General features: G+C 33.3%; 3 protein-coding genes and 1 long non-coding RNA gene across 19 annotated transcripts; 3 read left to right on the forward strand and 1 right to left on the reverse strand.

The window, feature by feature from the left end:
* Positions 1–1,175: 1,175 nt before the first annotated feature.
* LOC114165856 (Protein kinase superfamily protein) lies at positions 1,176–16,402 on the reverse strand. 5 transcript variants are annotated; one of them, XM_085668097.1, is made up of 13 exons: positions 16,024–16,402; positions 15,566–15,683; positions 15,238–15,296; positions 14,742–14,806; positions 14,297–14,390; positions 14,126–14,206; positions 13,931–14,042; positions 13,763–13,817; positions 13,558–13,685; positions 13,103–13,467; positions 12,649–12,895; positions 12,475–12,545; positions 1,176–1,459 (listed from the first exon to the last, which is right to left on the reverse strand). In XM_085668097.1, the coding sequence occupies exons 1-13, from the start codon at positions 16,258–16,260 to the stop codon at positions 1,433–1,435; spliced, it is 1,659 nt and encodes a 552-aa protein (XP_085524223.1). In that variant the 5' UTR covers positions 16,261–16,402; the 3' UTR covers positions 1,176–1,432. The 5 variants fall into 5 exon arrangements, with proteins under 5 accessions (XP_085524223.1, XP_027906272.2, XP_027906270.2 ...); XM_028050471.2 differs by lacking the exon at positions 1,176–1,459 and adding an exon at positions 11,906–12,313 and having other exon boundaries at positions 13,585–13,658; XM_028050469.2 differs by lacking the exon at positions 1,176–1,459 and adding an exon at positions 11,906–12,313 and having other exon boundaries at positions 13,558–13,658.
* LOC114165708 (protein LATE ELONGATED HYPOCOTYL-like) lies at positions 1,712–11,344 on the forward strand. Of its 12 annotated transcripts, none has more exons than XM_028050273.2 (9): positions 1,713–1,998; positions 2,124–2,244; positions 2,348–2,373; positions 2,599–2,796; positions 2,864–2,975; positions 3,148–3,209; positions 8,849–9,070; positions 9,171–10,601; positions 10,679–11,344. In XM_028050273.2, exons 4-9 carry the CDS (start codon positions 2,758–2,760, stop codon positions 11,057–11,059), a joined length of 2,247 nt encoding a protein of 748 aa, XP_027906074.2. In that variant the 5' UTR covers positions 1,713–1,998; positions 2,124–2,244; positions 2,348–2,373; positions 2,599–2,757; the 3' UTR covers positions 11,060–11,344. The 12 variants fall into 12 exon arrangements, with proteins under 12 accessions (XP_027906075.2, XP_027906079.2, XP_027906074.2 ...); XM_028050275.2 differs by having other exon boundaries at positions 2,124–2,239; XM_028050274.2 differs by lacking the exon at positions 2,124–2,244 and having other exon boundaries at positions 1,712–1,998.
* Positions 16,403–18,314: 1,912 nt separating the features above from the next.
* Positions 18,315–20,972, forward strand: LOC114167419 (soluble inorganic pyrophosphatase 1). Its single transcript, XM_028052505.2, has 9 exons — positions 18,315–18,460; positions 18,683–18,818; positions 18,979–19,007; positions 19,172–19,237; positions 19,391–19,498; positions 19,991–20,056; positions 20,145–20,265; positions 20,517–20,598; positions 20,733–20,972. Exons 2-9 carry the CDS (start codon positions 18,692–18,694, stop codon positions 20,773–20,775), a joined length of 642 nt encoding a protein of 213 aa, XP_027908306.1. The 5' UTR covers positions 18,315–18,460; positions 18,683–18,691; the 3' UTR covers positions 20,776–20,972.
* Positions 20,973–21,699: 727 nt separating this feature from the next.
* Positions 21,700–23,234, forward strand: LOC146883403 (uncharacterized). Its single transcript, XR_014985145.1, has 3 exons — positions 21,700–21,838; positions 21,958–22,023; positions 23,106–23,234. It is a non-coding gene; the product is annotated as an uncharacterized LOC146883403 (long non-coding RNA).
* Positions 23,235–26,688: the final 3,454 nt, after the last annotated feature.

Genomic DNA, 26,688 nt, shown 5'->3' on the forward strand with positions numbered 1-26,688 from the left:
TTTAGGTGAAGATGCACAACAATGAAGAGTGAGAAGAGTGAGGAGAGTCTATGAGAGGTTTCTTTTGGGTGTATTATTGTTGTAGTTTCTATTGCAAAAAAGGGTGTGTTTATTGTAAACAATGTTGTTCCAATTTTTGTATAATTTTGAACAATTTGATATTTAAATATACGAAAAGTTTTTGTTTTTTGTTTTATACAAGTTATTAATATAGTTTAGTCACGTGTAATAGAGTTGGTCATGTACTCTATAACACTACAAATTGGGGTGTTACAAGTGTTGAGATTGTGTCACCGAAAAAAGATAGAAGAGAGTTTAAATCAACACTTGATCACCTTTCAGACAATGTTAACATCAATTTAATCTAAGAAATCATATTGACTCTATATAAAAAAACATAAAGACTCAATTGAGTAGAAATAGTATAAGATAAAATATGAATTATAGACCTACATATATGGACCAAGTTCTTAATTAAGCCTATAGGTTAAGTTTTTCTTTCTTTGTTTATCATTTTTTTTTTCAAAATTACACGTAAGTTAAATTTATATTATTTTGCATTCCAACTTCGACTTTGCATTAAGGTGTTATCCTACATTTATTTTGTTTACCTTTTTTTAATATCATTAGAAAAATATCATTGCCAAGTACATAAAGCCTTTTTAAGTTATATATCAATAAAGTTGTTTGAATACAACTTTAATGGATATGAAAAATTTACTCTCCCTACTTTAGAGAATAACTTTATACGAAAGATTTACAATTATATCTATTTTTATAACCAAGAGAAACCCTTAATTTTCATTTAAATTTGAATTTGATTTTTCCTGATTGTAATATTTTATTGATTTTCCCTCTTTTAGTTTTCTTTTCTTTTTGTTTTTAATTTTTTTTTTCAAAAAATTCTGAAGATGGCATGTGTTAAAACTTACTTTTTTTTCATCTACTTCATTTGTATTTTTTTTTTTAAATTATGAAGATGAAATATGTCAAAAGTTACTATTTGTTAGTTCTTAATTTGTACATAATATTGATTGATTTACTCATATTATTTTTGTAATATTTTTAGAAAAAAATAGAGCTTCATTTTTAATAAATATCCCAATATAAAATATATAAAACATCATTTGAGATGAAAAGGATAATTAACCCACACGATGAGAGTTTTTTTCCAAATTGTAAAAGAAAAACACTGCAAGAACGATACAAATTCAGGTTCGGACCTGATCACAGTGCACCTCACAAATACGTGCACGAGTCCACCACAGGCACGGGGAACTTCCTCCAATAAAACACCACGTGCCGGTCACTGTAAAGTGAGGTGCCACGCTGGCCGAATATGCCACCACTAAGCCGAAGTGGCCCAAGCGTGGTGCAACCGGATGACCGGGTGCGAGCGGTTGACCTGGCCACGTCACCCCGGGCCCCACCATCACAAGCTGGCGACGCTTTTACTGACCTAAAACCTCAGCCATGAAGTTTGTGGATGAGATTCGAGCGAGGGAAAAGATTAAAAGCTGAACCCCGAGAAAATAAATAGAGAAAGAGAGTGAAAAAAATTAGGAAAAGTGCAAAGGTAAGCATCAGCACCAAGAACCAGTAGTTTTTCGCCACATGTCGCTTTCCTATAAGCCGAGTCTTCTCAGTCTCAAAAAAATAAGGAGTCGTTAATTTTCGGAAGAAAATAATAAATCCACACAAAATTATAGTGGCTGAGATTGCTCCTGGCGCTTAAACACTTTCGGGTGAGTGTGCGTGTAGCAATTTCGGTTCTGGTTTCCTTCCAGCAAAACCTCTCTTCTTCCTCTGATTACTTTCATCACGCTATCTTTCGATTTTCGTTTTTCTCTTTTTCGGTTTCCGATCTGAACTCTATTCGGTTCGCCATTGCCGGAAAATGAGCCCGCCGACGAGTGTCCGGTGATGATCGCTCACGCCAGAGGTTCTTCTTCTTCTCCTTCTTCTTGTTCTTCTTCGATGACATGGTTTCGTTCCAAGGTATTCGTTTTCCTTTTTGTATTTTGTTTTGTTTTAGTTTATTTTATTTGTTCTGTTTGGTTTCCGAGAAAATTGAACCGAACTGCTGCGAACAGATTTACCTCATCTGGATTTGGATGTAACAGGTGCTGTCAGTACTCGCAGCGCGATGCTGTTGAGCTGAATTTCGATGGTTTTGAGTTGCTTTGTGATTATTTTTTCTCGGCAACCAAACAGGAGGAATCGAAATTTGCAGTGATTAGTAAAGTATTTGTGAAAGTGAAAATAGAAATAGTTGTTATTGATGATGTTATGACTTTTTTTGTTTTTATACTAATTGTAGTTTCCCTCTCTTTTCCGCGTTTGAAAGGTTTTGGCGCTGTCCAGTTCGTTTTGGTGAGGATTCTGATTAAGTAAATTTTCCTTTATTCATTTAGAGCAGAAGCGTCTCACTCGCTCTCTCTATCTCCCCTGGGGTGATACTGAAATATGAATATTTTTCTTTCTTCTTCATCTTCTATCTCGTTTTATTTTACGTGTGACATGTGAATTGGAATGTTTATTCCGCTACAAAACAGAGACGGATCTCTTTCTATTGTTCTCGCTTTGTTTCTTTTGCAGTAGTACCACCACAATATCCTCTTCAGAGTCAGCTCACTTTCACCACAACGGCTTTACTCTCTACTGTTTTTCGTGTCACAAAAAATGAAAGACGGTATTCCCTGTATCCACTCCTTGTCAGGGAAGATCTGAAGCAGCGGTAGCTGCTTACGTCCTGTAATGGACGCGTACTCCTCTGGAGAAGAAGTAATTGTAAAGGTAAGAGTTATTTTGATATACGTGAAAGCTTGGTATTGTGGTCTGAGTACGTAACTGCGTTTTGTAGACGAGAAAACCGTATACAATCACAAAGCAAAGGGAACGATGGACAGAGGAGGAGCATAATAGGTTTTTAGAAGCTTTGAAACTGCACGGGCGAGCATGGCAGCGCATAGAAGGTGATTGTCTGTTTATCATGTTTGCCTCAATATCTTCCTTCCTTCTTCCTTTCTAAAGATTAGTGAAAATGGCATGAAACGATCTCCATATTTGATTTAATCTTGACTGGAACTTTCTTTTTCTTTCTTCCATGGCTTGTTCCCCTCTTGGTGTTTCACTTCTGCTATACAGAGCATATAGGAACAAAGACTGCCGTGCAAATCAGGAGCCACGCACAAAAGTTTTTCACAAAGGTCAATGGGTACCTTCTCACTTTTTTTTATCAACCACATCGCTTCCTCTCCAATCGAATACAACTCCTAAATGAAGAAATTCATAACTAAATTGACACTAGAACACCTCCTAGAGTCTGGATTTATTTAAACACAGAGATCCTCAATAGTCATGATTAACTGCTTTTCCTGATCTCGCAACCATCCCAAATAGATCCCAAGCAGATGCATACTTTAGCTTGCACCAAGAAAGTAGTGTTCTATAACATTATTTTCTGTTCTGTAATGGCCTTCTCTGTATCAGGTTTTCCTCTTGTGCTTATATAGTAGTGATTTTTTTATCTTTTTCCCAGTTGAGCTCTTATCAGATATTTGATCATTATTCATTGTTTTTGAGTTACCAATATTTCAATGATTAAATAAAATGATGTTACTTAATTTATTTAACAATTTTATGTAACCATTAAATATTATAATCTCATAGGTAATGAATAATGATAAAAAATATCTTATAAGATCTTAACGACTTGGAAAAAATAGGAAATCATTGATATAAAAGCGAAGGAGGAAAACTAATAAGGCAGATTACAAACGGATATACTTAACTGGTATGGTATAGCTTTTTCCTTACACCTATATTGAGGAGGCCATTCAGGAATGATTTCATACTAAATCAACAAATGGTTCATCTGTAACACTGAAAAGCTGTAGCACTTTGACAAGCTGATCATTTCGTCCCTCTGTTGCTTAGGTAGTACTTTGGGTCAGGCCATTCTGGTTGAGCTGAATTTGAGCTAAATAGGAAGGTGTTAGGGTGGAAATGTTATGCATTTGACATCTTTGGGACGAAAGGATTTTAAAAAATGCCTCTTTCTCCCCTAATGACGTGCAACACGTTACGTGAGATTTTAAGAGAAATGAGTATTGTCTTGATGTTTTAACAGCACTGTATGTATGGAAAAACTGAAAGTCACATTTCTGCTGTTGTCTGAGGTTGGGAAAAATTGTCTGTGTTCTTGGTGCTTTGTTTTATTAAGAAAAAAATATTTTTGAGATTGTGTGCTAGAGATGTAACATAAAATCATTATTTGTCTACCAATAAGACTTAAGATATTGAGATAGTGGGTTCATGATATAGTATCAGGACTTCTATGACCATGCAGTCTAGAGTTTGATTCTTGTTGGCCATCATTTTTTTAAATAAAAGCTAAATTTAAGCACAAAGTTGGGTGGGTCTCTGTATGGTCCGAACTTCAGGCTTCAAGGGTTAAATATATTCTTAATCCCATTAGTGAAAGTTGCTGAAAGTAAACTTCCTTTGTGAGATCACTACGAAGGAAAACATTCTTTACATTATGTTAATGTAAAGGCCCGAGGTGAATGACAGTTTTGGACAATAAAATTGGATAAAGGTCATTTCAGCCAAAGAAAGTATCATCAAGTCTTGGCCAAAGTTTTGTGTTTGATCTTTGGCTACTAAACATACATGTAGTAGGTTAACTTGACTGTCATGGCCAAGTTTCATGGTAACAATATAGAGACAATGAACTATAGAGTTTCCTAGTGGAGAAGAATGCGGTCTGTATGTGGAACCATTACTCTAAAGGACACATTTGAACAAGAATAGCTAGGTAAGGTTGATTATATGGATATATGGATTACATACAATTCGACATGTTTCAAAGATAAGTTTAATACAAGAGAGGTCCATTACCTAACTGATGTGGATTATATGGAATACATGATGCCATTGGACATGATTCTTAACATGGCATTAGAGGTTCTATAATCTCGTGGTTGGGAGTTTGATCCTTTTCGACTCCATTCTTCTTTAGAAATAGTCACAAGGTATATGGACTTGTTCATTATCCGTTCTTCATGCCTTAAAGGTTCCTGTGTGAGGGTCATATTAGAAATGTAAAACAAAAGGTCACTCACGTGCCTTAACCTAACAATTTAGTTTTGGCGATAACTGCTTCTGAAAAATGGCAAAAGAAAACTGGCATATGCTTGTGTTGTGGTGAAGAAGCATCGTAGCCTACAAGCACTTGCCAATACTTGCAGAGTTTGATTCAGTCATAAGGCAAGACAGAGTTAAGTTTGGTATTTCGTTGGATTAGGCCTTTAGGGTTCTTGTGTTTTCCTGTTTAGTGTTCACTTTATTTCTTTGGATGGATTTGTTTTACCCAACATTGGAACGTAAACTATATTTCAATTGACTCACACTTAGCATCTTTAGGGCTTCCTGAAAATTTTTGGTAACCTGCAATACCATCAATTGGAGGTTGAATAGCTATTGGTCATTTGTGGAATTGAAACAGAACTGAAGGAAGGTAGACTGTGATAAAAATATTCTGGCCAATTTGCCTACTTGTAGAAACGTATATTACCCTTGATCAAATTCAGCTCTGAAACATATGGGAAAATTTTTTCAGACTGTTTGTAATTGTAGGAACTTTGCCTTTATTGAAAAGAATCCCTTTTAGTAAAATGTTTAGAGGGTGAGCCTTGCACTACGGTATTAGTGACTAGTTAGTCATGGGCTTGAATTTAGAAGCATTCTGCTTGCATATATGTAAGGGGAAGGCTGCATAGTTACCCTCCCCTATACCTTTCAGAGGCGATGAGCCTTCAACACTGGACTATGTTCAATAAAATATTGCCAGATTTGCTTACAAAATTCACAATGTAGATTGCAGATTCCAGAGCTAAATGGTGTAGAGGTTTAGACAAGCCATATTTAGGGAAGTGGCTTAGTGGTAGTACACGGTTAGTGAGTGCAAAAATTTGAGGGTGGGGGGAAGATGGTGGTTGGTGTGTGTCAAATACATCAGTGTTGCTCTTTAGAAAGCAATGTGTAACAGATAAAATTTTGTTTTTACTTTGAGGTGGATGACAAGAGCTATATATCTGTTTGATGAAGTTTTGTGAGTCACTCAAGTCTCTATATATGAAGTTCACCAGATATTTTCTTTCTATAGGTGCAGACAGTGGTGGTTTTCATTTTCAGGAGCACATTTTAGAGGAAATACACAGGTGATTGATCACCATGGCAAGAGTGCAGTACCCGTTTTGGGAACTGGGAAGTTTCGTGACACAGTAAATTGATACTGGAACGTGACTCGAATATGATATGTTTATTGTGGAGTAGATTTTTAATTATGGATCATGGGAGTAACAGCCACATAGATTAGATTTACTAGAACAATTATTTCCCTTCCAAATTAATAAGGATTCTTCAAGAGCTTGATGATTTTAATGAAATTAGGGTTGTTAGGTTATACGTCGTGATATTGATCTATATATAATTAGAAAAGGTTATCCTTCGATGGCTGGAGTTCTAGCTATGGGATGCTGTTGTGCGTTGTCATTCAGAAAGACCAGACGACCTCTATATTAGTGTCTTCAATCTCAGAGCTAAGTAATCCGATTTATTGGAATATTAATATTGCTCATGCTAATTTGTAGAAGAGCTTAATGTCTATATAATTTGATTGCTAAAAGCTAAATATGATTGCTTATTATTAGTTCAAAGATGCACAATAAATGTGTAAATGCTCTATATCGCTCTCCCTTGGAAAAGAATTTCCACATTTCAGTATGGGGGCTGGTTTGGCCAGGTAATCAATTTGATTATCTTGGTCAAACCAGCCCCCCTTTTTTTTTTATTTAACTGTGCTGTTTTGAGTGAACATTTCACTGTGCTAGTGTCAAAGAATAAAACTGCTCAAAGCTATGACTACTAGACTGACTAGTAGAAAAAATGTTCACCCTACAACTCAAAATGTGTGCTATTGAGCGCAGGGGCTTGCATAAACAGTTTGAAGTGCCCCTATATTCAAGTACTCACGCCTGAACTTACATGGAACTGAACAGAGTTTAGTACAAATTCTTACATGAGCTCAATCCCGATAAAGAAGACCAGAATGCTTAATTTGAATGCTTATTTGTGAGGCTCAAGAATTAACAAAACCAAGCTTTGACATCATATTTAACTCGATCATTATACAGCTGAAGGGAAAAGGTTATTATCGTCTATGGATAATGATCTCTGACTAATCTGAAACATTTCTGAATAAAACATGTTTTTGTGCAGAAGTGATATATGGAAAAAGAGGATTTTACCCCCTGAAAAAATGTTAAAGCATATAAAGATTAATGGAATATGCCCACACACTTTTAAAGAAAGGGAAGAGCAGATTGATGCCGAAAAAATGGGTATTTGAATGGCCCGATAACATGTCTATAAATAAAGATTATTGTACCTAATCTGAAATCTATAAATTTCATTCGAACAGTGAAACTTCTTCAAATCTTCGAATGCCTTTAAAACAAGAGTGATCAGTTTAAGTGTGACAAGAGAGGCCATTAATATTCATATTTTTGTGCTACGTGAGAAACACACGGCCTCTTTCGTTAGCCAATTCAAGCCTATTCTTTTTTATACTTTACAATAGATAAATAAAGTGCATTTAGATTGTTTTATGAATAATGAACTAGGCCTAACTGAAGAAGTGTGCATTACTCAAATCACTTATGAAGAATACTTGTCTTTGACCATTACCTAACTGACCATTACCTATCTGATGTGAATCATGAGTCTTAAAAGGCCCATAATATCTTCGGGATAGGACATCTGGAACGTTAATTTTACAGGATTAGGCATCTATGAAGTCCAACCTCAAGGTGGGATATAGGCTTTGATAACAATTTCTCGTTTGGCAAGGCTTGCATGAGAATAGTTAGAGGACTTTCGAGGGCAGTGGACTCACATCTGGTGTCAATTATCATCCTATACACCAGTTGCTAAACAAATTAGTGAAAAGAGATTATATATCCCTGAGAAAAAAATTTAAACATCAAAGGAAAAGAAAATTACATTGGGAACTTTAAGTATGAACGTAAAGCAAATAGTGAATGAAAAGGGAAGGAAGCGTATTGGTTGTACCAACCCCTTGGGACTGGGTTTTGGTCTCATTAGCCAGGGCCACTGTAGTTAAATAACCAGAGGTAGAACTATTTGTTTATCTTGGAATTTGAAACAGAAATTTCGTATATAGATGGTTTGACACCATCTCCAACTTCCGATGCTGATATTTTGTAGTGGTTTAAGGATCACCAAGGCTCTAATTCCTCGGGAGTTCTAACCACCATCATAATAGAAAGGAACTTTGATTTTGAACATAGGAAATTAATTTCTGTGAAAATGAAAGATTTAGGTTCCTAAGATCACAAGCTAGTATTCAAACTAAACTTGTCAAGTTCTGTTTGCGCACAAGTTAACAGTGTTGTTGGCTTCTGCAAATTTTGGGAACTGCTATCAGCATCTACTTTCATAGAGCTATGATTTTGTAATGCCGAAAGCTTTCTACATGTTTGGATTCTATTGCGAAACAGTTTGCAGCCCCATCAAATCCCATATGCATCTTGATTACATCCATAGCTGATTTTTTGCCTCAACATAGTTGAACAATATTTCTGGATGTTTTCCTCTCTAAGCTTCCGTGCTTGAATACATTGATGCGTTACAGCTATTTTTATTATCCAAAGAGTATTTTGACAATTCTTTAGAACAAACGCTATCATACTCCAGTAAGTGCTTTTAATGGTTTATATGAAACTTCACTTGCTGAGAATACCATTTGGACTTTTACTTCCAGTTGGAGAAAGAAGCCCTTGTAAAGGGTGTTCCAATTGGGCAAGCTCTTGATATAGATATTCCCCCTCCACGGCCCAAAAGAAAACCAAGCAATCCTTATCCTCGGAAGACTAGGATTGGTACCGCAACATTACATAGTGGAGCAAAGGATGGAAAGCTCAATTTAGTTGAATCTTCACATGACAACCAAGCACTGGACTTGGAAAAAGAACCACTTCCGGAGGTTAATATTTTTTTTTTTATACATAGATTTCAATTTCACACATTTTTTTTTCAGCTTCCTTGGTCAGTAACATAATTCAGCCTTTTCCTTATTCTATTAGAAATATGATTTAGACGAGGGGCCAACAACAGTAAAGGAAAATAAGGATGACAACTGCTCAAAAGTATTTACAGTTATTCAGGAGGTACCATGTTCTTCTCTATCTTCAGCAAACAGGAGTTCAATATCTATGTCAGTGCCGTTGGGAAATTCATGCGTATTCAAGGAGATTACAACTTCAGTGAAAGAGGTAATAACTCGAGATGAAAAAACTGAATCATTTCTGACTGTTGAACTTGAAAATGGGAATTTGGAGATCAATGATGGAAAACAGGCTAATGGCACTAGTAAAAACTCCACGTTTGAGAATTCTGATGCTTTACAAATGAAATTGGATCAAAATGAGAAAACAGATGGTCTCGATAGTGCATTAACAACAGATGGGATGCAAGGCAATCAGAATTACCCTAGACATGTAACTGTGCACGTTGTTGACGGGAACCTTGGAACAAGTACTCAAAAGCCATCACAAGATATGCTGTTTCAAGACTGCATGTTTCAGCCAATAGGAGGGGCTAATGGGCAGCCAAATCTTTTCACCAATTCAGCTCCATCGAACACAAGTGAAAGTCAAAATAACACAGCACGATCTTCTGTTCATCAATCATTTCTTCCGTATCCTCCCTTCACACAACACAACCAGGACGATTACCAATCATTTCTTCACATGTCTTCCACATTTTCTAATCTTATTGTCTCTACCTTGCTGCAAAACCCAGCAGCCCATGCTGCAGCAAGTTTCGCTGCTACATTTTGGCCCTATGCAAATCCAGAGACTTCAGCAGATTCTCCTAGGTGCTCTCAAGGAGGTTTCACATCTAGACAAATTGGTTCCCCTCCAAGCGTTGCAGCTATTGCAGCTGCTACTGTAGCTGCTGCAACTGCGTGGTGGGCAGCTCATGGACTGCTTCCTTTGTGTGCTCCTCTTCATACTGCTTTTGGCTGTCCTCCTGCATCTGTGACTGCAGTCCCATCAATGAATACTGCTGAAACACCATCTCTAAAGGCGGAACAAGAAAAGAGTACTCTACAAAATCCTCCTCTGCAAGATCAGATGATGCATCCAGAGTACTCGGAAGCTCCTCAAGCTCAACATTCAGCTTCCAAATCACTGGCTGTCATTTCATCAGATTCTGAGAATGGAGATGCCAAGTTAAATACTTCACCAAAGGCTACCGTTCATGAGACGAACGAAACAATTTCTGAGCACCTTGATTCCAACAAAACGAAGGGCCGAAAACAGGTTGACCGTTCCTCGTGTGGTTCCAACACAGCCTCAAGCAGCGATGTGGAAACTGATGCACTAGGGAAGGATGAGAAAGGGAAGGAAGAGCCTGAAACACCCGATGCTAGCCATTTAGCCATTGAGTTTAGTAATCGTCGTAGAAGCATTTGCAACCTTACCGATTCTTGGAAAGAGGTCTCTGAAGAGGTATCCCAGTTACCTTAATGAAATCTTAACACAATATTATTATATGTTGCAACTCTTCTCATGCTACTTGTTTTCAGGGGAAACTAGCCTTTCAGGCTCTATTCTCCAGAGAGGTGTTGCCTCAAAGCTTTTCACCTCCTCATGCTTTGAAGAATAAGGACCAAATGGGCATCACCAATGATAACCAGCAAACCATAGATGACAGAAATGAAGACCTTGACGGCAAGAAAGGCAGTTCTAACTATAAACCAATGCAGAAAAACCCGCCATTTGTAGAAAATAACGTGGGACTGTTAACCTTAGGGCTCGGACAAGGAAAGCTTAAGACTCGTCGAACAGGCTTTAAACCCTACAAAAGATGTTCCATGGAGGCCAAGGAAAATAGGGTTGGAGCGAGCAATCAAGGTGAAGAGAAAGGTTGTAAGAGAATACGTTTGGAAGGGGATACTACGACTTGAGGTTTGATACATGCATGCATGCAATAACATAAAGGCAACCTTTGGTTTTTGCATATCATTTCTTAATCCCCTCAACGGTGTACCTATATTGTTTATTTCTAATTCTGCAGCTCACGAAACTTATCGTGTAGATGTGTGTACCATATTAAATTACTGTGTACGCTCTTTTACTATCTTGGACTGGTGTTAATGCTGTTAAAAACTCCGCTAAATAGACTTTAGATAAGAAACATTAAGTATTGTTTGAGCCTGAACATTAAGTAATTTATGATCCTTCTTCATTCAGCCACTTTCCACGTTTTACTTGAATTGTTTTGATCTCTATCTATGAACTATTTTCTTTAAAATCTGTCCTGATTTAACCATAATATTTTCAGAATGCTTGCATGTCGATGTGGTAGATGCATTACGTTGAATGTGACTGAAGTGATTTTCTTTTTTCCGTTTTAGACTTCGAAGTTTGTTTGCTCCTCAAAGATGTTACTAAATTCTCAATCTTAATTTTCTATCTTTTTATCAGTATATTCCGTAATAGTTTTTCATCAAATTCTATGTTGAAATGAAAATCTATGATATCAAAATAATAGATTTAAATTGCTTGTGGTTACTAAGCTGGCTGCATTTCCTCTACAAGCAATTTCTTCCTTTTGCATTTTGTACGTTAAGAAACCAATTATAGAAAGTTTGTTGTGTGGAACAAAGACAAAGAAGCTAGACATGATTTATTACACTAATTACACTAATAAAACAAAATTTTCTTTAAAAAAATCTGCTCATCATATTTTTGAAATATTTTTAAAACTAGTTCATCAGATTTGCAAGATGGAAATTTTTCGAAGTGAAATCTAAATATAATTTTCCCCAAGAAATTTCAATTCATTGGTAATAGTGTTTTCAAAATTGTATAGAACTATGAGCTATACAATATTTACAAATTCCCATGTCAAAGAATTATCATTATATACATAAAACCATGCAACAAAGGCAAGTCCCTTTACAAGGCCATGATAGTTAGTTATACATCTACTTTGATGTACGTGAAAGTGGCTTATTTGAAGAGGATTCCAACGAAGATTTCTTACGAGACTGTAATGTGTGAATGTATTGTAAGATTCTCTCTTTATTAGTCGCAATGAGTGAAAATGGTGGGTTCAGTGGAAGGTTCTCTGCTTCTCTCACCAAAAATGAAAGTAGCAGCATCGCTCTTGAGTAAGATGCATTAGCCCTATCTCTGTTCTCCATATATTCATCTACCTAAAAAAAATGGCAAAAAAGAAAAAAAAAATTCATTTACCTACTCAGGGAAGTGCTGATTATTTTATAAAGATCACATTTTTACGTGCATATGCTCTTTGAGGAAGATTACAAGTTTGGAAGAAAATTTAAAAGTGAAGAAGAATATTAGGGTTACATACCGCACCACTTGTGCCGATTGAGAGAGCGTTCTGGAATATAATTTCCATTGCATCTGGCATCTCAGCAGCTCCTGCAATGTTTTTGGGAGTAGGTAGTTAACGTTAACATTAACATTATTATATCTTTACACGATATGAAAGGATTTTAGGTTCAGAAACATAAAGAAAACCTACCATCCATATTTTGAACACAACATGATAGTTTTTCAGCACGATCAACAGCAAGAACAAACTCTTGTTTGGCCCACATGGAGACAGATGGAGGATCACTAAAATTTATTTTCAGTTCTGAAGATATGAATTCGTTAGCTGAACTGCTTTCAGGCAACTCACAAGAGTTACAAATTTCTAGAGCCTTCTTCCATATAGCCAGAATTACCAACTCAACTGCAAGTGACTCTAGATACAGTCCTGTATCATACTGCACCAGATAACCATTAAATTTTAGATTGACTGTAGTGATGGAACATAGAACTGAACAAATTCAAAGGAACCAACATAGAATTCAATGGTTAGATATGGGATCATGCGATCAAGAGAAAAAAGTCAATAACAATCTTTTTTTTCATTTACTACTCTATGAAAATATTAATGTAGTGGACCTTTGGTTTACTGAACACAAACTCACCTTTTGTTGCGAAAGTTCTTTAAGGATCTTGACATACTCATGCAACAACTCTAACCTCTTTGAAGGTTGCAGTGAGGAATTTTCATGCTCTTCCCTTAAAGCAGTAAATTCACATGATGCCACACATGCCTCAAGTTTATTGCTTTCTAGATTCTCTAATCCTCTACTGGAGGAAGATGTCAGATTTGTTGTTTGTTTTGGAACTCCAATATCCGGATTAGCAATCTTTGAATCAGTAAGAGAAAGACCGTATAAGGAATCATCTTGCACAGATGCATCAAAGTAGTCAGAAAAAGCCTCCAGTGATGCAAAATGGGAATTCACAAGGACATAGTCTTTCTCTACAGATTGCATTAAACGGGAATCTGAATACAAAAGCCAGTATTAGAAACTGAAAAGAAAGAAAAGAAATGCAAATATGAGAATACAGTATACAGGGTTTGACAAATGAGTACCAGCATGAACAGCCTTTCCCATCTTACCACTTGCAATAGCTGGAGACATCTCGGACAGAGAGCCACCTGATTGATGAACTGTCAATTTTCCTAAGGTAGACCTGTAAGTTATGAATGACAAGAAATCACTGCAAATAGCTATGAGATTGAAAGAAATGCAACAGGATACAAGAACAGAAGGAAGAGGAAATTGAAGAATAAAGACCTGGAATTCTGAAGGAAATTGTGGTTGAAGAATGCCTTGAAAGTTAATCTCTCATCTGCATATTACAGCATAACATTAAAAAATTTCTAGAATAAGCTCTAACCAATTGTTATTGTTATTAAAAATACATGTATGTCTATGTCCATGACATGAAGTTACAATGAATACCTGGATTTTGTCGTAAAAGGTTTCTGCAAAGATCCAAGCAATCAGAATGTAGCTCTTTTAATGCCTCTGGCGGAAAGTACAGTTCAGTGGATGCCAAAATATTTTGGAAAAGCTGTAACAAAAAATTATGATAAGAAAAAAAGAAAGACACATCACTATTTACCAAAAGAAATACTGATTGTTCCTTCTCAAAACCTGATATTGACTATTTCCATCAAATGGTGGCTTCCCAATCACTAGTTGATACAAAATTGCTCCAACACTCCATAAATCAGCCTGCATCCACAATATGATTCATATCTTAATGAAGAAAATAATAACAGATGTTAGCAATTACAATTTGCTTCCAGTTCTATCTATTGTCACCTTGGCATCGTACTTTTGATTCTCAATAATCTCTGGAGCCATGTAATAAGGTGAACCACATAGTGTATCAGCCAAACTCTGGGGTGTGAGAGACCTAGAACATTGATACATCCGGAAATTAATGTTTTTCTTTTTTACCTTATTGCTTCAACCAGATTGAAGAAAAACAATTACCAAATATGACAAACGTTTGAATACTTTACATATAAAACTAAAACAGATGTTATAAAACATCTACAAGCAAATACATTGTTTATAAAGATGGCCTAGGGTCAAGTTAATCAAATTTTCAATGACTACAACTATCAACTATATTCCCAAATGAGTAATAAATAAAACATCAGAAAAGGAAAAAAAGAAGCAAGTAGTGGGTCGTCCCGGATTATAACAGCAACAGAGGGAAAAATTTTGTTTCCATTGTTTAACATCCGAGAAACCATCATACCTTGCAAAACCAAAATCTCCTATTTTCATAATTGGTGTGGCTGCAGTAGATGCCAGTAGTAAATTCTGCATGTTTAGGAGAAAAAAAGTAAAGACATGACAAATGAGTTAATATGTGTGCAATAATACATAAACCAATTATGAGTTCAAAAGTAGTTAATTATATGGATTTATAATTTATAACATATTGCATACCAATGTATGATTTCTAAACTAAGTGGTTTCACAAGTTCCAAAATTAATCCCTTCTCTACTTGCATGTACTCGTCTCTGTCTGTTATTTACTATGCACTTTTCGCTACAGCTTTGAAGGTATGATAAATTGATGATTTTATGTAAAAATAATATAAAAGCTCACAGGTAAAGGGAAAAATAACAGAGTTCCAAGCAAGCTAATGCAATAATTAACAGTGACAATAAATTAAAATACACCAAAGCAAACATATATTAGTAAGTACAATGAAAAGTCTATATCATCACAAAATACAGTGAGATACCGGGGGTTTTAAATCTCTGTGAATGAGGTTCTTTTCCTGAAGCACCTGTAACCCAGCAGCTACAAGAACACCCACATTATAAAGGTTAGAATTTTACCCATTGCTTACCATTGAATGAATAGCATGATAAAACAGGTCACCAAGTTTAGTACAAGCAAAAAAACATAACCATTAAGAAAGTACAAAAATTGGAAAAACCTACATTAATAAGCAAAATGAAATAATCCATAGTGACATATGTCACAAAAGAATTAGCAAGCAGCAAAAATAGTCCACCCTAAAGAATCAGTATAGAAAAGACCAAATGATTGAAAAAGCACTCACTAACCCAATTGCCTCATGAAATGGCGTGCAACCGTTTCAGAAACCTTGCCATGGCGCTGAATGTAAGCAGCAAGGTCCCCACCAGCACAATACTCCAAAACAAGGTAAATCCTGTCATTGGCCTTAAACCACAACAACAAAAAAAAACACTCATTCTTCTTTCAAAACAAGAATATTCCAACTCCTTTGAACTCAGTTCTATTATACATATTGAGCAAAACTAAATATAGACAAACCTCCAACACAAGTAAATCCCACGTTCTTTCAAACAACAACATTACAGACAAAAAAATGTTTTTTTATGCAGAGATAATTCTATTCAAAATACTCTCATACAAATTGTGAGCATCTCTCCCAACAGTGAGTCACTTCATTTCAGAAACTTGACTCTTCCATTAGACTCATCCTACTCATCCTTTGTTTGTTCATAATTGTCAACTAACTAAAAAAATCAAAACTTACCTGAATTGTCTCAAAGAGTCTAACGATGTTGGGGTGCTTGATGGTGCTGAGGATAGAAATCTCTTTGAGGAGATGTTCCTTGACTTTAGGACTGAGTTGTCTCTGGTCAATCTCCTTAATCGCAACTTCCAAACCGGAAACTCGGTGCCTTGAACGCCATACCACCGCAAAGGAACCCGACCCGATTGGAGGACCCATTATGTAATCCCCTATCACTCTAGGTTCCATGGTTATCATCGTCACCACCCAGAAGTGTTTATTCAGCACAATACTTATATAGAGCCATACCAACTTCGAAATCGCTCCAAAGATTCCAACTTGAACATTTGGGTGGAGAAGATGACGCTGCCCAGTGAAACCAGAGAATGTCAGTGGAAAAACCAACCTCAACTCTTTATTATTTATAACACTTCCTTTTTTTTTTCTTCCAAATTTTTCTCTTGATATAAGGTTTGATTTCAGGTTTGTTAATCTGATTTGATTTTTTGTTTATATTTTTTGTTTCTATATATGTAAAAGCTTCTTGTTTTCAATCTATGAACAATTTTGAAAATCTGTTCCCACATATTATTTGCCTTTTCTATATGTTAAATTAAATTGAAAAAATGGTGTGACCAAATTCAAATCTTATATTTTATAGCAGAGTATCCTAGTTTATATATATATATATATATATATATATATATGCAATGTTTTTATTGTATAAAATAATATAATTACCTCCAGTTATTTTTCCTACTGTAACTGAGTGTCTTATTAAAACAGAAAAATAATTTATGTAGTTTTTATTATATATTATTATAGACAAAAAAAATTAATTCATGCTCTGATGAAATTTAATATTTAATTTATATAACTATTTATTTTTAATTAATAACTTGATTTCTGTTTCTGAATTTTAACTGCATGGGTTAGTTATTGTTTTGAGGTTGTACATAATTTTGGGAATCTGTTTATAATTTTGACAGACTGTTTCTGTTTAATTTTTGTTGAGAACCTTTGAAATTAAAAAATGCGCTTAAAATTATGATACATATTATTATAAATTAGTATAAATAGAAATATAGTTTCTAAAATCATGATTTCCAATCATTTAAACTAAATTGCCCAGTATATTATACTCGCTATTTATAGTTATTAATATTAGTTGTAAAATGTTTTTTAATAAACATTATTTGGATTTTAAGAAAAAAAAAAGTTAATTAGGACTACAAATATTTAATTGAATTATATTTAATTTGATAATTAACAAATAACTGCATAAATATATTGATATTGTGAATGTAATATAAATAATGATTTTTTAATAACATTAAGTTATCTAATATATTAAAATAAATATATGTGTAATGATATAAAATTTAATTTTTAAATAAATACAATGATATAAACAATTTCAGATGTATATGTGTAAAGTTTTATTTTAGATTACAATGGATAAGCATAATACCAAAGTTGATTGGGTCAACATCCCTTCATCAAGCTAGCTCCACTACCTTTACCAAACTTCATAACATTCATTTTCAGGTGATTTAATTAGTCAATGTTATCTTTAGAATACTTTATTTTTTTTTATTTTTATAGTTAATCTATGTAACATTCTTCTCAAATATTTTCACCTCTCTTAAACAATACAAAATTATTCTTCTCCTATTTTCATATTTTCAGATAATTTAAAAATACATTATCCCTTAGCAACTATTAGTTATAGTTATTATTGTCATCAAATAAGTATATTTCTATTTCAAATTCGAAAATAATTTGTTGTGCTTAAAATAGACAAAACAACAATTCAAGATGATGCTTTATGGTCGAACAAATTTTGACGTGCCTATATTTTATTCATAAGATGTTAAAATTAAAACAGAAAAGCAACAAGTCTTGCTAGAAATTCTGAAGGGATGAGTTAAAATGGTTTTTTAATCCAATTATAATCGTAACCAATTTTTTTTTTCCAAATATGATAAAAGAAAATTAATATAATATACTAGTATGTAAAGATTGCTACCAAATGTTTTGAATTACATTATCCATAATTTTTTTTAAGATTATAAATTATTTCAAAAAACATTAAAACTGACTTTTATATTTTTAACACAAAACATTAAAACTGACTTTTATATTTTTAACATGTGTTTTTTTTCTTAATTATTTCTCTTCCGACATCATCTAAAAAATCTAAAATATACGTGGAAATGGAAATTAATATAAATAAGAGTACTGGTGTGTTCTGTTTTGTTTTGATTTTTTTATTGGCTAGAAATTGTCTTTTGAAAGTTCCAAAGAACAGGTGGAGTAATAAGCATACTTGTCTCCGTACAAACACCATCTTCTTCTTCCCTTGACCTCTATATATACTCTCAACAAATCATCATCTTCTTTCTCAGATCTCTTTTAACTTCTTTCAGCAACATTTTCATACACTATATTGCTTAAGGTATGTTACTTCTTTTGTTCCAAACTTTATAATATACCATTTATTTTTATATCATGCTTCCTTTTTGAGTTTCATGTCATGGCCTTTTTTTAGGGTAGATTCATATTTTCAATGAAGTATGCAGATGTTTAGTTTCTATTGCCACTTATTGTTATAATGCTATGTAATCAATTTCTAGTGAAATGTTAAGAATGTATATGAACTTGACTTTGCTGTGTTTAGTCTTTGAAGATGGGTACTGAGGAGAATGGTGAAAAAGTTCGTGAAACTCGTCCAACTCCTAAATTAAATGAAAGGATTCTGTCCTCTTTGTCTAGGAGATCAGTTGCTGCTCACCCTTGGCATGATCTTGAAATTGGTATATTTATTCTTCACTGTGTTGCTTCATTGCCATTTAATCATGTTGCTGCATAATCTTTTGGCTTATGCTAAAACAAGGATTGGTTTGGTTTGGTTTGATGTTATATTATATTATACCACGTAGAAGAGTTGTTAATGTTCTTAGGTTTCATTTGCAGGACCTGGGGCACCTATGATTTTTAATTGTGTAAGTTCTGATACTGGAAAAGAAGCTTCACAATTCTGCATTATTTTATTGCTGTAGATTCTTGAACTTGATGATTGCTCTATTTCTGCATAATAACATTTTTGAAATCTGCAGTTCTTGATATGCTTGATCAATGCTTACCATAGCTTAGTTTGTATTTGTAGGTTGTGGAGATCACTAAAGGAAGCAAGGTCAAATACGAACTTGACAAAAAAACTGGATTAATTAAGGTATGAATCAATTTCTCTTTTGACTTTGAAATGGGAGTATCTAATGCTGTGATCTGAAAAAGATTTTACTGAGATATTAATCTCTTATTTTTATGAGCCTTTTTTTTTTCTGTTGTAGCTTCATATTCTTCTTACCATCTAAATAATTATTAGGTTGATCGAATATTGTACTCATCAGTAGTTTATCCTCATAACTACGGTTTCATCCCAAGAACTCTATGTGAGGACAATGATCCACTTGATGTCTTGGTTCTCATGCAGGTAAATCCTTACCATTTTGGCTTCATATCACATTTTTCAATTTTTTAACTATTAGAAGTGAGTTTTAAGTTTAACTCAATCCCATAAAACTAGCTTGTAAGTTGAGGATTGCACCTATTTATATATTGTGAATTAGTCTTATCTCTAGTCGATGCGGAACTTTCAACATTAACATCCATTCAAAAATGTCACAAACTCAAATGTTGCTTTAGCTAGTAACGAACCTATATATACACGAGTGTGACAAGCATAACTCTTAATTTTATTAAAATTATTACTAAGTATATGAAAAAAATTTATTTTACCTCTTTAGTCTTATATACTTGTTCCCTCGCAACATATTGTTCTCACTCACTCAGGGTCTTACATCAGTCACCGGCTTTAGCCGTATTATGTTCCTAGATATAGTACTTAATTTGATTTCGAATGTTTGAGTTATATACACCAACAAGGTTTTCCATCGGTAAACTTACTGAATTTCTGACATGGTAGGAGCCAGTTCTTCCTGGTTGTTTCCTAAGAGCCAGAGCCATTGGACTCATGCCTATGATTGATCAGGTATAGTTTTCTGGCCTTTTGGTTGATAAAACAGTGGCTATTTTGTTTCAACCATTTGAAGAGTAACAGGTTTGTGCAATTAACACAGGGGGAGAAGGATGATAAAATTATTGCTGTATGTGCTGATGATCCTGAGTACAAACACTATACTGACTTGAAAGAACTTGCACCTCATCGCCTCTCTGAGATTAGACGTTTCTTTGAAGATTGTATCCTTCAAAAATCTTATTCCAAGAACTTCATAACCAAGAAAACATTTACTTCTACCTTCACTTCATGTTTTCATTCTTTAATGAACAGTTTCTATTCACTTTTTCCTTCATAAATCTTCGAAACCAAGAAAAAGACTGAAAGGAATATGACCCTTTTGAAATTAACAGGTTAAAGCAGAAAATGATGACAGTAAATAGATGTGCAAATTCTTTATATTTAATTTGCATTTCTTAACATATTTGATTAGACAAGAAGAATGAGAACAAGGAGGTAGCAGTTAATGATTTTTTACCTGCATCTACTGCTATTGAAGCCATCCAATTCTCAATGTCAGTATCTTTAGAACACCTGGTTTGATTTTTTTTAACTCTCATTTATTTATGTAACATAAATAGTGTGGTGAAATCTGGATCATTTCATTTCATTTTCTCTATGACTATACTTTGTCTCTGATGTGTTGCAGGGATCTTTACGCGGAGTATATTCTGCTTACTTTGAGGCGATAAACAAAAATATTATTCTCTACAAGCTAGAATAAACCACACTCTAGATGGCTTTTCAATATATTTTGATTAAACGTTATTGTATTCTGTATTGAGTTGGATACTATAATAGTTCTTTTGTTTGTTTTACCAAGTGAAGAAGTCACAATCTGTGATACTTCATGTAGAATCCCAGTTGGTTAATATATTTATTTTTCTTATATTATTCAGTTTCCAAATAATATTTTGGTAATAAGTTAATAAATTATTAGGTCAGATTCTACATCCTATTATAACCTTTATTTTTGGACACTTATAAGTGTTACATTTAAGTATTAAGAGTAGACTTTAAATCTAATTCAATTTTATAAAATTGGTTTATAAAATTTGTAAGATGAGATTTACACTTATTTATATATTATAAATTGATTTTATCTTTAACGTGTAACTTTTAACACACTTCTCTAAACGAAGTATATACAAAATGAGATTAAATATTAATAAATAATTTCATAACAGTTCAATAACAAATAAAACAATAAATACAATAAACAATAAATTTCACTACGATACTGTGATCGTGATTCTAACTTACATACTAAATTTTAAGCTTGATTTTTTGTTGTCTATTGATTTGATTTAGGTTGGTTAGGACCTTTATCTTGTTCTCAAATAAAAAAAAAAAGTAGGCATTTTGCGCTGTGGGGCAGGGCTGGAATATCTAATATGGGTTGAATTACTGGTTCTTCTATCCGTAAATAAGGGTAAAGTAGTAGTAACTAAATTAATTAATTAAAAATTCATGTAATATTTTTTTTTTCAATTTAAAAAATTTTAAAATATAAACTGAAAATTTTTATAGGAGTGTTTGATGTTATGAGGTTGATATGTGTAACACCCCTCTTTTCCAAACACAGAAGCCAAACCCCCTCCCTCTCATTTCCTCTGCAAACTCAGCTCTTCCCTCTGTCTCCCTTTCTCTGAATTCTTGCTGCTGTCTCACCAACCTTGCTTCTTGATCAGGTTCTGGAGAGGAAGCCACTCCTGAGCCTCCTGCTGCCTCCACTCATAGCCTCTCTTCTCTCAGGTAAGTCTCTCTTGTGGTTTAATGTCCAATTTCGAAATTCAACTCGAATTTCCTGCTTCCATTCAGAGCTTAACCATGTGTTCATCCTTTCCTTGTGGCTGGATGATGAATTCTTCCAGGTCGGACTGAGGAATTCTGCTCTCCTCCCCTAGGTTGTCTTCATCCAAGCTTTAAATCGAAAATAGGTAAGGGAAGCTGACTTTTCGACTAAATTCATGTGAATTGTGTTCATGAGTGATTTAATTATGTGATTGTGTGTTTAATTGGTGTTTGAGACTGTTTGTGTGTGAAATTGGGTGGTGGATGATTCTGAGCGAGCTTGCATGTGAAGAACAGAGAGGATTTCCTGATAGTTTCGCCCAGACGAGCCGCTCTTGCCTGAGCAAAAATACTAGAAGATCACCTCTGTCACTGCACGAAATCTTGCCTAAGCGAGCTGGAGTCGCCTGAGCGAGATAACTTCTCGTCTAGGCGAGCCAGTTTAGCCTGAGCGAGAGTTCGCCCAGGATTTTTAATTTGCCACTGTATGAGGTCTCGCCCAGGCGAGATCAACTCGCCTAAGCGAGATAAACTCTCTAGCTTAGGCGAGACCCTCTAGCCTAAGCGAGATTCCCTGCAGAAGTTAGTTTTCTCACTATTTTGATTACATGATGCTATATTGATTGCCTTAAGATGATAATGGTTGATCTTGTATGTGATCCTTATGCATGTTAGACTGTGTGATGGAATTGAGTGTGAATTTGATGTGAATGGGAATATGTTGGAGTTAGGATTTCAAGGGAAATCCTAAGGAATATGGTTTTAGTGAATGTAAGGACATGAGGACTCAGATTGGTGGCATCCTGATGCTCCTAGTAACCATTAAGACTCAAGTAGAGTATGATGGATTACGTCGGGGAGAGTAGCAAGAGGTCCTGGTCTATGAATCCGATCTGTCATAGAGGTGATGGGATTTACCTTGAGAGTGGTTGAGTGAATACCCTTTGTGCCTAAAACTGTAGACTTTGGGAACCATCTCAAGTGCAAGTCACCAAAAGCTCCAATGCCACTTACATAATCCGGATATCGAGTCTAGAATGGTGTGTGGTGTATGCTTGAGATTGATTGGATGATTTTGATAAATTGCATAATAAATCCTGTTTTCTGCCTAAGTGTAACAATTGCATGAATTGCTCTTGGTTCAAGTTAGTTTACCCTTCTTGTATGTTGTGTGCTCCTTGTGTCTTCTGTTTATGCAATGATCGTCCTTATTGAATGGCGTGAGCAGATATAGGTGCAGGTGAGGATACACCCCTCCGGGACAGGAGATGATTATGTTAAGCATACCAGTAGTAGATGTACCCTTTTCTTTTGCTTAGCTGATCGGGTGTTTTGTAACCCTTTAGTAGTGTATGGGTTGTATGTATTGATCAGTGTATGTATGGTTAGTTTGAGGATGACTGTATTATATATTATACTGGCCTACGTCATCATCTGCTTCTGAATTATTAAAATTTAAATGTTTTGTTTAATAGTTTAAAAACTATGAAAACGGGATGTTACAATATGCATTTTAAAAATCACTTTAATAATTTAAAAGTAATTTAAGAGTGTAAACAATTGAGATTTCGAAGGAAAAGGAATTTTCAAGAAAATTTTGCTAGATAATTTGAAATATAATTACATAAGATTTTAAAAGTACGAACTTCTTAATACAAACAAAATTGACTGAATTATGGGTTTTGTGTTATTGATTATAATGCACGAAAAAGATTCATGTATTAGATACGACACTATCTCACACGTCGATATGTTTATTTTAAAAATATTAAGATATGGTATATGAATATTGAAAAATGTATAATAATTTATAAAAATATGATAAATATATGATTGTTATTGTATGAATTCAAATTAAAAACATATGTATCAAAATTGTTAACATAAAAAAGAATATAAATTAGTGTTATTATAAAAGTATTATTACAGTGTAAATTAGAGATTTCATAGATAAATATCAGTAAAATATCATAAAATATTAAACACGAAAATATGTCCAATACGAATACATTGACCTAAATTGAAGTAAGGATAAATCACAATGAAACAGTAATTATCTGTGCAATTACAGTGGTATTTATGACATCCTATAAACTCTAACACATGCTTAATTAATATTGTAGTCATTAATTGGACTTAGGCCTTTGGAGTTTAAGGTCAAAATCCGTGTTGTCATACTGACATCATAATTCAAATCCTTATTAAGATACGTGCTCTTATTTATAAATTAAGTTGCATTGAATCAATTTTAATTGATGTTGTGAATCCTGAAATAACTAGGTTTTTGTACAAAGCAAGATAGTTTTCATGGCACAAAAAAAAGGCTGTTCATTTATTTTTCAAAATAAACATTTGTAAAATATTTCATCCAAACCATTTTTGTTTCTAAAACCAAGTACTGAAAAAAGTTCATCCAAAGGCGCACACTCTACTCTAAAAAATGGGCCTGAACACATATGCCATCTAAATTCTTTATCATATCGGCCCAGTATATTCTACTTCGGGAATAGGCAGGCCTTTTCTTCTTGCACCTCCCTATGTTTCTTTTGCACCTTCATAAGTGCGGCAATTCTCACCTGTTTCTTAAAAGAATGACTTTCACATTATACAATTTGAAAATTTTTCCTTATATTTGGATTATACAATCTACAAGTCATTTTTACTTCTTCATTACATAATTTAAAATGTTTTCCTAAATTAGGTAATCTGAACATTTTTTTATACAAAAAATATTTCTATATTATATAATACAAAAGGAAAAAATAACTTTTGAAATGTACCCTCCGAAATAAACAACGAGAATAAAGATAATTTGGTCTTTTAACCATCAATGAAGGTGTACATGTAAACTATGGGGCTGCAGAAAGAAGTGGATGCATGGGCATTATTCTAAAAATTTGAAAATAATTGGTTCTGGGCTTGCTTTTTGTTTGTTAATAAATTCTTTCCTTAAAACAAAAATCCTGAAAAGGTTAGCGTAGAAGAACATCAAAATATCATGGTAATAGTTGAAATTTACATTAGTAGTATTCTAATATTTATTATACAAACTATGTTACCGAAAATAATTTTGAAATTAAATATTTGTATTTATCAATAATAATTTTTTTTATAAACAAATGATGACATACATTTATGTATACTTAATAATTTTAACTTTAAATATTATTATTCATTAGAAGATAGAATTTTCATAATAAAATTATGGCATACTTAGTTCGTTTATACATGAACATTTAAAAAAACAGATTGATTATTGAATTAATTAAGGTATTTGCTAAAAATATGATTAACCGTGGTGAATTTTTAAAATAATAGTAAAAGATATAATTTCACAACTTTTTAATATTAAGTCAAAATCAAATATACACTTTTGGTAAATATATCAAATACATCATAATGCATGGATTTATATTTTAACAAAAATACAAAAAAAATGATTCTTAACCAAAAAAATAAAATAACGTATAGAATAAAAAAGAAAGTGTTGAATTAATATATATAAAAAGTTAGTTAAATGACTAAGTTATGTACTGTATAAGGAATAAAACAGTAGAATAGTATATACCTATATATAAATCTCATTAACGATGCGTTTAATGCATTTAATTTTTTTTTATTTATATTCAATTAAAAAAAACAATTCAAACCTATTTTTGCACTAACTTTCTGTAATGTTTCACATCACTAATGAATGGATTCTTAATAATTTCGTTTTGAAGAAGATAAGACAAAGACAATGTGATACGATTTTGAAAAGTACAATGTGCATGCATTATTTTGCTGTATAAACACAATAACAGTACTTAAAAGGGATGAATAAAATCAAAGAGTATTTTTGTCAGAAATTCTATAAGGAGATGCTAGTTCAATGTATTGGTTTATAGTTGGAAAAGAACTTCCCTTGAACAACATCAATTTTATGGATATTAGGAAGATATTCAATTAATCACATGTCACATGTTAAAGTGCTTCAAAACCAAGAGGAATAACGATAACAATACATTTCCTTCCATTAAAAGACAATAAAAGAAAAAAGAAAAAAATGCAAAGAATAGATAACTTGATAATTAAATAAAAAAGGAAAAAAAAGTTACATAGAATAAGAATAACATTTTGGATGTCAATACTAACTTTATTATTATTATAATATTACAAACTAAAACATACACGCATCCATACACATACACATGACATTTGATTTTTAAGACATTTCGTGGTTAGTATACTCGATTTACTTTTTGTGAGTTAAGTTGTTGTCAAATTAAAGTTATTATTATCTAGTAATATTTTACGACAATATTAAACTTTAATATGAGAATGAGAATTAATAATATCAATTATTCATACGAAGATTAAATAAACCATGTCCCAAATGTATTTAAAACAAGACAAAAAAACATAGAAACTCAAGAATGTCTATACAATATTTATTTATAGAATAGTCTGAAAGACAAAAAGATAGGTAACTCATAAAAATATAATGGGTTAAATATGTTTTTGGTCCCTTAACTTTCAATAAATTTTGGAATTAATCTATTTCAAAAATTTTGACTAATTTAGTCCTTCATCTTTCGAAATATGTGGATTTAGTCATTTTAATTAAATTTTGTTAAGTTTATTTGATATTTCAAACGTGTTTCATAATAGTATTTGACTTAACATTAAAATAAAAATGTGTCAAATAATATAAATAACTCAAATACAATTCTGATATGTGTACAAAATATTAAATAAACCTAACAAAAATTTGATTAAAAATACTAAATTCATGTATTTCGAAAGTTGAAAGACTAAATTGATCTAAAATT

Source organism: Vigna unguiculata, chromosome 10, assembly GCF_037176805.1.
Source record: "Vigna unguiculata cultivar grain cowpea cultivar isolate G323 ecotype 2 chromosome 10, ASM3717680v1, whole genome shotgun sequence".
Classification (NCBI taxonomy): domain Eukaryota; kingdom Viridiplantae; phylum Streptophyta; class Magnoliopsida; order Fabales; family Fabaceae; genus Vigna; species Vigna unguiculata.